General features: G+C 54.6%; 1 protein-coding gene across 1 annotated transcript in view; it reads left to right on the top strand.

Annotated features, from left to right (window-relative positions):
- Positions 1 to 12258, top strand: part of PTSG_01820 (uncharacterized protein) — a 17126-nt gene extending 4868 nt beyond the window's left edge. Inside the window, exons 15-50 of the mRNA XM_004997743.1 lie at positions 212 to 285; positions 485 to 633; positions 865 to 1003; positions 1274 to 1375; positions 1641 to 1757; positions 2017 to 2166; positions 2430 to 2498; positions 2677 to 2768; positions 3029 to 3116; positions 3317 to 3415; positions 3643 to 3699; positions 3863 to 3969; positions 4129 to 4283; positions 4531 to 4760; positions 4998 to 5090; positions 5301 to 5391; positions 5779 to 5870; positions 6075 to 6290; positions 6477 to 6546; positions 6764 to 6891; positions 7092 to 7193; positions 7465 to 7533; positions 7717 to 7803; positions 7930 to 8049; positions 8231 to 8344; positions 8590 to 8703; positions 8857 to 9064; positions 9311 to 9504; positions 9685 to 9878; positions 10102 to 10186; positions 10329 to 10400; positions 10556 to 10642; positions 10895 to 10969; positions 11169 to 11306; positions 11522 to 11791; positions 12141 to 12258. Coding sequence (XP_004997800.1) covers positions 212 to 285; positions 485 to 633; positions 865 to 1003; positions 1274 to 1375; positions 1641 to 1757; positions 2017 to 2166; positions 2430 to 2498; positions 2677 to 2768; positions 3029 to 3116; positions 3317 to 3415; positions 3643 to 3699; positions 3863 to 3969; positions 4129 to 4283; positions 4531 to 4760; positions 4998 to 5090; positions 5301 to 5391; positions 5779 to 5870; positions 6075 to 6290; positions 6477 to 6546; positions 6764 to 6891; positions 7092 to 7193; positions 7465 to 7533; positions 7717 to 7803; positions 7930 to 8049; positions 8231 to 8344; positions 8590 to 8703; positions 8857 to 9064; positions 9311 to 9504; positions 9685 to 9878; positions 10102 to 10186; positions 10329 to 10400; positions 10556 to 10642; positions 10895 to 10969; positions 11169 to 11306; positions 11522 to 11791; positions 12141 to 12239 — 4346 coding nt within the window. The 3' untranslated portion in view covers positions 12240 to 12258. The remainder of the gene's footprint in view (positions 1 to 211; positions 286 to 484; positions 634 to 864; positions 1004 to 1273; positions 1376 to 1640; positions 1758 to 2016; positions 2167 to 2429; positions 2499 to 2676; positions 2769 to 3028; positions 3117 to 3316; positions 3416 to 3642; positions 3700 to 3862; positions 3970 to 4128; positions 4284 to 4530; positions 4761 to 4997; positions 5091 to 5300; positions 5392 to 5778; positions 5871 to 6074; positions 6291 to 6476; positions 6547 to 6763; positions 6892 to 7091; positions 7194 to 7464; positions 7534 to 7716; positions 7804 to 7929; positions 8050 to 8230; positions 8345 to 8589; positions 8704 to 8856; positions 9065 to 9310; positions 9505 to 9684; positions 9879 to 10101; positions 10187 to 10328; positions 10401 to 10555; positions 10643 to 10894; positions 10970 to 11168; positions 11307 to 11521; positions 11792 to 12140) is intronic.
- Positions 12259 to 12406: the final 148 nt, after the last annotated feature.

Below are 12406 nucleotides of genomic sequence, written 5' to 3'. Positions count from 1 at the left end.
GGGGGGGGGGGGGGGGGTGTGTGTGGGTAAGCTTGCAAGTTTGTTCGTTTGTTAGTTTGTAAGTTTCTTTGTCTCTGTTTGTCTCTGTTTATGCATGCGTTTTTCTTTCTTCCTCCCTCTTTTTGCTTACGACGGCTGTTGTCGCGTGTCTGCGCGGCCCTCGCTGCACTGATCGAGATCCCAACGCCTCTTATCCGCGTGTGTTTGGCAGGCATTCCTCAGCGACTGCTTGACAAGACGGTGTCTGCCGGTGCAAACATCATCCAACAGAGCACCCAGCGAAAGGTGCGTGTGCAAAGCGAGGTGAAGACGAGTTGCTGTATGCTCGGAGTACTTACCACTTGCCCATCCATCCCACCATGCATACATTCATCCACGGTCATCAGTTCACCCATCCATCCATCCATCCGTGCACGCACACCCTACGCGCGCGCGCACAAACAAATGCACACACCGTACACGCGCGCACTCGCTGTCACCCCAGGCGGACGTGACTGCGTTTCTGCTGATGAAGAGCGGGTGGCTGCTGCTGGCGTCGCTCGTGTCGATGGGATCAGCAGCACTCACGCCGCACCACAGCACGCTCACGGACCTCTGGACACGCACCATCAAGGCGTTCGACAAGTCCGCAAAGTGGGTTTTGGGTTGTGCGTGTGAAAATGTATGTGCGTGTGTGCGTGTGCGTGTGCGTGTGTGTATGTGCGTGCGTGTTCTCATGTGTTGCAACAACAAATGCGGGTGTGGTTGCGCAAATGAGCTTGAATGCTTGTCATGATACACGAAGCGTTTTCTTCCAACTCACACTTCTTCCCAACTCCCATTGCTTCCATTCCGCCACGCCCACACCTTCCTTCGTGCGTGCAGGCTGTCCGTGCGGCAGTGGGAGCTGACGCTTGAAGGGCTGATTGGGGCGCTGTCGTGCATCGAGATGTATCTGCAGCACTGCCGCGATATCATCACAGAGGACTCCCAGCGCCAGACCGTGTCGCTCGTCCTCAGGGCGGTGCGTCGCAGCGTGCTGTGTTGTGTGTGTGTGTGTGTGGGTGGGTATTTGTGTGTGTATGTGTCTGTTCTGTCTGTGTGTGTGCGTGCGTGTGCGTGTGCGTGTGCGTGTGTGTGTGCGTGTGCGTGTGTTGTTTGTCTGTCTGCCTGTCTACCTGCCTGTCTGTTGGTGCGTGTCTGGTTTGCCGTGCGTGGGAGCTTGCGCTCAGCACACATGCATGCATACTGGATTCATTTTCCCCCAACCAACCAACTGCACACACACACACAGGTGAAAGTGACTGCGCATCTGCCCCCTTTTGCCAAGAACGCAGAAGCTTTCACAAATACAAAAGCGCTCTTCCGTGCGCGCGTGTTCAGCTGCCTCGCTTTGGTACGACAACCGTGCACATACAAATGGCTGCGTGGCAAACCTTACGATGCACACATGACGAACCTTACGAAGCACACACTCCACCACAACGCCCTCCAGTTCACGCACTCACTCACTCACTCACTCACTCACTCACTCACTCACTCACTCACTCACTCACTCACTCACTCACTCACTCACTCACTAACACCACAATGAACACCTTCAACCCCCCCCCCCAAAAAAAAAAAAACCAAAAAACCCCCAATACGTGGGTGCTGTTCAGGTGCCGCCGTCGCTGTACGAGGAGCGATTTCAGCGGATAGTGCCGCTGCTTGTCGCTGACATTGCCCTCAGCGATCACGTCTCCCTCACAAACAGAACGTCCATGCTCGAGCACCAGGTGTGCAGGGCACGTGGTTGTGTGTGTGTGTGTGTGTGTGTGTGTGTGTGCCCTGCATTGATTGCAAATGCTGTGATGATTTGTCACAGGATGCTTGCTTGAGGCGCAGCCTTTGCTCACATACACACCTCTGATCACACAACCATCCTCCCTACTTGATCCTTCACACCCAACAACAACAACAACAACAACAACAACAACAACAACAACAACAACAACAACAACAACAACAACAACAACAAACAACAACGGCCGTCAGTGCCATGAGGAGGACAGCATCCTGCTTGGGACGACGCGTGAGAGTGATTACGCGACAGTGGAGGAGCAGCTCGCCTCTCTCGGTCGTGGTGGTCTCGGCTCAATCGCAAACGACGCATACCGCTTGCTCGACCCAAACCTCCTTAAGGAGGTGCGAACGCATGCGGCGCCCTTGTTTGTTTCTTTGTTTGATTGATTGTTTGTTTTGTTTTGTTTTTGTTTTGTTTTGCTTGCTTGCCTGTTTATTTGTTATTCCACGCCTGCTTGCTTGCCTGTCTGTGTGTGTGTGTGTGTGCTTGCCATGTCCAACTCCATCTGTGATGTTACATGACGATGTCAGCTGTATGGTTAGCCGTACATGTGCTGTTGCCCTCACGCCTCGCTCACACATCCCCAATGCCATGCTCGTCCCAGCCAACCGCCATGCTGCCGCTGGCGCCCCAAGTGGAAGTACTGGATGCCGCTGTTGCTCTCTTTGGAATCGTGAGTGCCTTTTCACCCCGAATCAAACAGCTGACTGGGCCATCTGTGTCCGTTTGTGTGCGCTTTGTTTGTCATGTGCAGGTTTGCCTGTTTCCAGCGGCAGTACTCAATTCCTCGCGTGGCACATGTGCACACGCTCACATCTTTCCCCAACATACACAAACAAAACGCGTGTCAGATATTCCCACTGTTGGGCTCGTCTAAACAGCGGCTGCAACTGTTGGAACATTTCCTCAGCTGCATCCAATCCGCAAAGGGCGCTGCTCGCATGTCAGTCCGTCCCTAATGCCAGTGTGCACGCAATTGTGTGTGCGTGTGTGTGTGTGTGTGTGTGTGTGTGTGTGTCTACGTGCCTTGCGTGCAAATGCCTTCGTGTTTTGCGTGCATACGTATGCGTGGGTATGTGTGTCAGGTCTAGTCACTCTGACGTGTTTGCTCGCTATTGCTCGCCCCTTATCACCCCGTTACATCCTCACTATTGTGCTCACCTCGTCCCCCCCCCCGTGTGTTCACGCCTTAATCATTGTCAGGCAAGCTGTGCAAGTGAACATCTTCTCTGCGTTTCTGTGCGGCCTCAAGAAAATGGCGGAACTCAAGCTTAAGCTTGGAAACAAAAAGGTGCAAAGCGTTCTGCGCCATGCGTGTGCGTGTGTGTGTGTGTGTGCAATGGTCACGTTGGTTCACTTGTGACCATTCCTTAGCTTCCCTCGACCGTGTCCTTCACCTGCTTCCTCGCTTGACCCCCTCTGCGCTCGCTGGCATTTCTCCACAAACCCGCTCCTCACCATCACCACCACAACGATCGCTTGTGCAAATAGGTGCGGGTGTCTGCCCACCGCCTGATTCTCGCTGCGCTGCACAATCCAGACGTGATTGTCCGCTGCGCCGCCGGCGAGGCCATGGGTCGCCTGGGCCAGGTCCGTGCTCTCTGCTGTTTCGCGCGCGCGTGTGTGTGTGCGTGTGTGTCTTTGTGCTTGCGTGTGTGTGCGTGTGCATGTGCCTGTCTCTTTGCGCTTGCTTTGTGCTTGCTTTGTGCTTGCGTGTGTTTGTTATGCGCTATCATGCGTGCATACATGCGAAGGTTCACCTGTCTTTTGCGGTCTCACATACATGCTCACTGCCACGTTTGGTGGTCGTGTTTCAGGTGACGGATGACACAGTCATCTCTGATTCTCTTCGCGCCCTCGTCGACAACGTGCAGGTAGCGCGCACATTTGTGGACTGTTGGCAACCCAGCGTTTGCACCCAAAACACACACGGCACACACGCACGCAAACGAACGAACGCCACTCGAGACATACTTAGACAACCCTTCCCCGCACACCCCCTGCATCTCAACCTGTGCTGTCGTGGATGTGGTACAGAGCAACGCGTCCGTGGAGGCGCGCACGGGCAACAGTCTGGCGATTGGCTGCATTCTCCGCTATGCCGGCGGTGTCACGGCTTCACAACACTTGCGCATCACCATCAAGTACGCTCTTGCGTTGCGTGCGTGCGTGCGTGTGTGTGCGTGTGTGTGTGTGTGCGTGTGCGTGTGTGTGTATGTGAGCTTCATGCCTCTGCGCATTTGTGAAATCCTCATTCGCTCTGTCCTTGTTTCTGCACATTCACGTGCAAACTTTGTGTGCAGGCTGCTGCATGCGCTAAGCGAAGATTCCAACGGCGATGTGCAAACGTGGGCACTGCATGCGCTCATGCTGACGATTGATGCAACCGGATTCAACTTCCACCCGCACGTGCCGGCTGTCCTGCAGCTCTGCTCGGACATCCTGCATCGTGACACAGGTGACACACTGTCATTGTTTCGCTGTTGCCCACATGAACACTTGCCTGTCAACACGAAGACGAGATTGGAGGTGTATGAGCAAACCATATCAACGCACGCACGCACGCACGCACGCACGCACGCACACACACACACATACACACACACCCCTCTGCACACGCACGCTTGAGAAATGCACCAACATGCCCATTTGTTGATCAGTGCGCTCACACTCGTGCTCCTTGTGTGACCATTGCTTGATTGCAGGTGCAACGGTTCAGCGAAGCGCCGGCAACGTGGTCAATGCCCTCATCACCACACTTGGTCCAGAGGTCCACATGCAGGAGAAGCTGCGCCGTAAATTGCAGTACATGCTGTACAATCTTCAGCAGTCGCTGTGGCCCTCGGTGCAGCTTGCCGGGCTGCATGGCATGCAGAAGCTGATTCTGTTTGCCCCATCCTTCGTGCGCATCCCCGAATTCATGCCCGTGCTCAAGGTTTGATTGCTTTTCTTCTTCCTCCGTGCACTAATGCGATCGTCACGTTGCAACGGCAGCACCGTTTCCTTTTCGTGTGTTTGCGTGTGTGTGTGTGTGTGTGTGTGTGTGTGTGTGTGTGTGTGTGTGTGTGTGTGTGTTTGTTTGTGTGTTGTGTGTTTGTTATTGTTCGCCCTTATCTTGGTTTGCGACACTCACAAGTACTCAACACAACCATCGCCTATTTTCGGACAACAGAGCAAGCTGAGCAGCCAGCACTCGCTGCTTCGCCACGCCGCCACCGCCATCATCAAGCAGCTCATCCAACGCGACGCAGAGAGCGTTCACAAGGTCCCACTGCCTGTTGTCGTCGCTTTGTTTGGCTTTGGCTTTGATTTGTTGGTCAGCTCGCCTTGTTTCCTTACGGTATTGCTCGCTTGCTTGCATGCATGCATGCTTGCTCGCTTGTCTGTGATCAATACGCCATTCTCGTGCTCAAGCTCCCATTTGTTCTATGCCGTGCACATGCATGTGTGCATGTGTGTGTGTGTGTGTATGCAGAGTGGTGACGGCGTTGAGAAGATGCTGTTCCGCATGCTTGACAGCGAGGAAGACCCTGTCCTGCGTCGCGCCATCCGCGATTCAATTCGCGGTCCGTGTTCACACGCGTCTTCCCTTGCAACCGCGGCATGCGCTTGTGCTCTGCTTGTGTTTGCTTGTGCTGCTTGTACTCTGCTTGTGTTTGCTTGTGCTCTGCTTGTGTTTGCTTGTGCTCTGCTTGTGTTTGCTTGTGCTCTGCTTGTGCTGCTTGTGCTCTGCTTGTGTTTGCTTGTGCTCTGCTTGTGTTTGCTTGTGCTCTGCTTGTGCATGTTTAGTGCAAAGCGCACCGCCTCACCTCTCTCATAACAACACCACCCCACTGCTGCTGCTGTAATTGCTGCTGCTGTAATTGCTGCTGCTGTAATTGCTGCTGCTGTAATTGCTGCTGCTGTAATTGTTGCTGCTGTAATTGCTGCTGCTGATTGCAATGGCGGTCCAGGATTCATCTCCTCGCTTGGTGCACACATGCCCTCGCACTGGCTCTTCATGTGCAACCACGTGCTCTCCGGCGCCACCCAGAAGGAGGATGAGGTGCGTGTGTGTGTGTGTGTGTGTGTGTGTGTGTGTGTGTGTGTGTGTGTGTGTGTGTGTGTGTGTGTGTGTGTGTGTGTAAACTTGCTTGCTTGCGTGCATGCATGCGTGTTTGGCCACACTTTGTCCACTGTCATGTCTGTCTTCGACCCTCAATTGGCATGCTCCATCCATCCATCACACACGTTCCCCTCGGCTGAACAGGCTGCGGCGGAGCAGGAGCGCCAGGCACAGCAGGACTTTGGGCGCTTCGACAACAGCAGCACTGGCGGCAACAACGGGTTTTTTGCTGGTGGTGACAGCGACAACGACGATGGCGATGGTGATGGTGAGGGACAGCGAGGTGATGACGACATTGACGCAAAGGTCAAAGTCACCACTACCGTTCGAACAGTGCTGCCAACCACGTGGCAAACCAAGGTAATGCTCATAGACACGCTTGGGGTTTGTGCGCGAGCGTGTCTGTAACTCGTGTGGGATGTGTTTCTGCGTCTCTGTCTGCCTGTGTGCGTGTGTGTGTGTGTGTGTGTGTGTGTGTGTGCACGCGCGCTCTTGTATGCAGTTCACACACGCACACAACTACGCTTCGAACTCTGCCCCGGATAGGTGTTTGCCGTCGAGTGTGTGGAATACTTGATCGATGTGTGTCGACAAGCAGACGTCGAACAAACAACAGGTGCGCAAATCACACTCAAGTTGCAGCTTGTGTTACGAAACGAGAAACCTGTTGTGCGTATGGTCCTGTAGCACTCTCCAAATCAGCTCCACACACACACACACACACACACACACACACACACACACACACACACACACACACACACACACACACACACACACACACACACACACATTTTTCACACGTGCTCTCCTGGACCCACTGCTGTGGCCAGGCCAAAACCCGCACTTTGACATGCAAACCGCGCGAGCGAGTGGGGGCGACAAACTTGTTGTCCGCCTTGCAGAAGTGATTCGCACGTGCTTCATTGCAGCCACCTCCGCAACAGATGAACTCAAGAAGGTAACTACTCGTTCACGCACACAAACACACACTCGCCGATGCGCGCGCACAAACACAATATACACACGCTCTCCCCCCTCTCTCTTGCTCTGTCTTCTATGCTGAACCACAGGCAAGCGACCAGCTTGTCACACACCTCCACTGTTCGGCACCTTGCACTTGACCTCATCCTCCTCCATGTCTCGTGGTGTTCTTCCTAGGCCGGTCTTGAAGCGTTGGATTTGATCATTCGCTCGTTTGCAGACTCGACAGATCCAGACATGGAGGGCAACCACTCCATTCTCGAGCAGTTCCAGGCCCAGGTGTGGAAGCGAGCGACACGAGAGCGATACAAGAGGGGTGGAGGTGACACATATGCGCGCGCGCGCGTGTGTGTGTGTGTGTGTGTGTGTGTGTGTGTGTGTGTGTGTGTGTGTGTGTGTTTGCGGTTTGGTCTGGATAGCATGCTTGTGCAACTTCAACACTCTTGCTGACAACACCATGTATGCCAACACGCAAACACACACCACCCGTGTGTCATGCCTCCTCTGGCGATGCTCACCCTGGTGGTTCCTGTGCTCGCTGTGTGCTCAGGTGACGTCTGCGCTTCGTCCCGCCTTCTCCGAGGACACGGCACCGACCGTCAAATACAGCGCATGCATGGTCTGGCACAACAGCGCGCTCGATCATGGCACCCCCGCTTTCCCGGGTCGTTGTACACATTTCACTCGCGCATACGCACTCACACTCACGCACCGCATTCACAAACACGAGCACACGCATACACCTCACCCCAACCGAATTGCTCACGCCAAACCGCCATGTGTTCGCTCTGCGTGCGGGCAGGTGTGCGCATCGTGGGTTTCCAGCGGTGTGAACCGCGACATGACTGACCTCAAGCGACTGCTGAACCTCCTCGTCAAGTCTCTTGAGGTGATTGCTAGGATTGGAACCCGCGTTGCCTGCATGCACGATTGTTTGCATCTTCTCTCTCCTTTCCACTTACACGTCACACTCCACTACACGACACGTCACACTGCCCGCACGCGTGCACATTAGACGGTGAAAGAAGAGCCGGACAGCGGATACAACGAGCGCGCCTCGACAATGCTGCGGCTTGGCATTCTCCAAGCGTGGGCCAGCATCTTCAACCGCGCCCTCGCTGCCCCGTCCATGCAGGTGGGGCCACAATGCACGCAGCGCCATGTATGCTGTGTCATACATCACATACATGCACACACACACACACACAAAAAAAAAAAAAAAAACACATACACACACACACAAAAACAAAATACACACACACAAAAAAAAATCCACACAAAAAATACACACACTCACACATACACGACCACGACAGCATTTGTCGCAGTGCATCAAACCGCACCTGCCGCGGCTGGAAGAGTACTGGATTGAAGCGCTGCGCGATTATGCGCTCGTCTCTCTGCCCCCGGAATACGCAACCCAGATCCCGGTGAGGCCTTTTTGCGATCGTTTGTGGGATTTACGTCTGTCTTCGTGCGTGTGTGTGCACTTCTGTGCTTTCACTTTCGTCTCCTTTTATCACTTGACATGCTGCTCGTTGTGTCTTCTGCCCTCAACCTTAACTGCCACCACTGTGTCCTTCTCAACAACAACAACAACAACAACAACAACAACAACAACAACAACAACAACAACAACAACAACAACAACAACAACAACAATAACCATCACAAGGCCTCTGGGAACTTTTACTTTGCCGGCACGCGCTCCACAGTCATTCCTTTCTACCAGACCACGTACCCAGACATCATCACCGCCGCCTCCCACCTCTACTCCTCAAACAAGGACGTGAGTGTGCTCTCGCATGTGTGCGGGTGTGCATGCACGTGTGTGCGCATGTATGTATGTGCGCAAGCCAGCATTTCTGTGTGTGTAACTCCGACATTTCTTGCTTTGTGTCTCTTACACACGCCTGATCTTTCACTTTGCGCGTGCTTGCAGGCTGATGGGTCGCTATTTTTCCTTGAAGTCGGGCTGTGCGTGCGTTCTCTTGTGTCCAACGCCGCCACCCCGCTCCTCGTCCTGAGTTCTGTGACTGCGCTTGCGAAACTTGCGGCTGCTGGTGGCAACAAGCTTTGCGACGCTGTGGACATTGTGCAAGAGATTGCCACCGTCATGCGTCACACCGCGCACGCATATGGGCTCTCCGGTACGTTGTGTGGCTGGATGTGTGGGTGTGGGTGTTTGCGGTGGGAGAACAGCACTTGCCGTGTGTGTATGTATGTATGTATGTGTGTGTGTGCATGTGTGTCGGCGTGGGGCCTTACATCCCCGGCTATTCTTGTTCCGATCGTTGAGAGCCAACTCTCAATGGCAACCATCATTCTTCCGTCGATGTTGGCCCTGTCGCCTCACCTTCGGCGCTACCGCTCCCCCTCCCTTGCTGTTCTGACAGGCGAGCGCTCGAAGGAGATTGCTGCTGGTGTTCTGCGCACATTTGAGTCGCTGGCACAGCCGCCGCGTGCGGACGGTGATGACAACCGCAGCAGCAGCAGCAGTAGCAGCACGCAGGCTCCAATTGCCGTCGGTCCGCCCATCACCGATTCCGTCGACGCGCAGGAGTCGCGCCCAGTTCTCATCGCACTCCAGGTTTGAACGATGTCTTTGGCGCGAACTCATCACACATTACACACGCACGCACACGCACAACGCACACACACACACACAACACACGCACAACACATACAACACACACGCACGCACACACCTGAGCCAATTTTATGCACGACTGAGCCACTCACCACTTTGTGCTTTTTTCCTTGCGTAAAGGTGTGCACGACGGTGCTGTATTTGATCTGCCCAGACCTGAAGCAGAGAATAGCAGAGAACGGTGCGCCCGCGACCACCCCATACGGCGGTGCACCACAGCCCGCACCGCACGTTGCGGAAAGCGACGCCCCTCTGCTGTGTGCCCTCGTCTCCTGTCTCGCCTCCTTGTGTACCGCAGCCACACCAGAGGCCATGTGAGTGCTCACTTCATTGGTCATGTCGCCTGTCAGGTTGATCTTGCACACACACACGTGCTTGCCCGCATTTGCCCATCTCGCTCGCTGATGCACTCACATTCCACACGACCTCATACTCACAACCGCACACATTAACCCTCACAACACCACGCGCACACGCAAATACGCGCGTCCTCCCTTCTCACATTTCCACGCCATGGTCATTGCACGCGTTTGCCAGACACCATGTGCTTCCCAGTGCGCTGCTGATGCTGATTGAAGTGCTGGCCTTGCCCGACAGCACTGCAACACAACACGCCGCCAAGGTATGGCTGACCTTTCTTGCACCCTCTCAAACGCGCACTTGAAAAGGAACGCACGCACCTGAACCACCCTTCCCGCTTTACCCTCCTTTGAGCTGCTGTCCTGTGTTCGCGTTCACGTCGCATCCTTGCGTATGTGCTGTAGACATTTCAATCGCTGGTGTCCAGTCTTCGCGGGAAACCACCCGCAGTGCCATTTCTCCAGTCTGCATGCAAGGTGCGTTGCCGAGGCAGTTTAGCGTCTTAATGTGGGAGTCATCTCACGTCACTCAAGCACTGAACGATCAGAGAGGGCAGTGCAAACGGCTTTCTCGCTTGGCGAAGTGTTCACAACATGATCCACTCACACCATGATGCACGCACTGCCTGCAGCGCATCTGTGAGAGGAGCATGGCTGATGGCACAAACACGCAGGCGCTCCTGCTTGCCGTTGCCCTCATCGTCTCCTTGTCGCCAGAGGTGCGCCTGACTCTGTGTTGTGTGTGTGTGTGTGTGTGTCTGTGTGCGTGCGTGTTTGTGTGTGTCTGTGTGCGTGCGTGTTTGTGTGTGTCTGTGTGCGCGCAGGTTTTGCTTGTGTGCGTGAGCTTTGCGCGCTTGTGATTGATGTTGTGCTGCATGAGTCGCTCAAATTCACACGAGACTTGTTCTGTGCGTCTGCTGCGCATTTCCTGATCCGATGTCTTTCGATTGGGGCTTTCCCCATCATCAAAGTGCGCACAACATGCCGAGATCCAAGATGCTGTTTTCCACGCCATCAAGTCCGCGCTTGTGGCAACCAAGCCAGCGGTACGTACCCGCGCTTTCTTTGCTGTTTGTGGAATGGGCTGAGGCAGCGTGTTTATCTGGGCTGCTGACCGTGCTGGAGAACAATTCAACGCACACAGACCACCATGCCACACACACACACACACACACATACATTTAACATGCATCACACATGCACGCCTCACGTACACGCTCCATGTCGCTCTTTGGCACCTGGCAGGTGCGGGCAAGGACTGCGAAGATTGCCCTTCGACTGTGCACCAGCGGACCGGCAGCGATGGTGTTCATGGCCAGCGTTGGCGACGAGCTCGTGCAGACCGTGGCAAAGGCCGTTCGCAACAAACCAACATGCCCTGAGGTACACTTGCCGCAACGCACACACACACGCACACACACACACACACACACACACACACACACACACACACACACACACACACACACACACACACACACACACACACACAAACATCCACGAATAAGAAGAAACGCATATGGTCTGCACGATTGTTTGGTCACATGGCTTGCGCCACTAACCATTGTGACATCGTTGTGCAACCACCTCGCTCGCAGGACTTGGATGTGGTGCAGCAAGGCATCCTGTGCATGGAGGCGTCGCTTCGTTCTGTGCCGGAAGAAGCACAGCCGCAGCTGATGGCGGTGGTGCTGCCGATCCTCGTGGCGCTGCTGACTGTCACGCCTGCCAATAACCTGGAGCGCGCAGTTTCAACGGCAGCGTTGGACAGCTTGAAACGGGTTGGGCCCCAACACCCCGCAGCGTTCCGCCAGGTTGTCACAGAGGCGCCACAGCTCAAGACTAAACTCGAACAAGCCATGAAACACGTGCGTACCTTACCTTGTGTGTGTGCGTGTCTGTGTCTGTCTGTGTGCGTGTGTGTGTGTGTGTGTGTGTGTGTGTGTGTGTGTGTATGTGTGCGCGTGCCTGTGTGTCTGTGTGTGTGTGCGTGCGTACGTGCGTGTATACGCGCGTGTGTGTGTCTTGTCTCTGTGTACATGTGTGTGCATCTTCTCGATGCTCCTGAATTCATCTGTTGTTGCATTCATCTGTTGTTGCTGTCCTTCGGCTCGTACTCTGCGCCCGCCTCCCCCCCCCCCTTGCTTTGTGACTTCCGCATGCTCACCCTCTCCACCCACACAAACTCCCCTCCCCAACCGTTGCTGCTTTTCACAGAGCGCCGCACAAGCGCAGCAGCAACAGCAACAACACCGCACCACACAACATGCTGCTCCCAAAATCAAACTGACCATGGATTTCAGTGCCTTCAAGTAAAAGCATCCTTCTTCTTTTGACCTGATTTGGCGAGACATGCAATGATGACACTCCCCCCCCCCCCCCAACCTTAAGCCCTGAACATCTTCCACCATTTTTCTGTGTGGTGTGGGCGCACTTCGTCAAAGGATTGTCAGGCATGGCGGTGTCATCCGTGTGCAAGCGGC

Source organism: Salpingoeca rosetta (assembly GCF_000188695.1).
Source record: "Salpingoeca rosetta unplaced genomic scaffold supercont1.3, whole genome shotgun sequence".
NCBI classification, from domain to species: domain Eukaryota; class Choanoflagellata; order Craspedida; family Salpingoecidae; genus Salpingoeca; species Salpingoeca rosetta.
The sequence above is the reverse complement of the archived record's forward strand: the minus strand, read 5'-3'. Positions and strand labels throughout refer to the sequence as shown.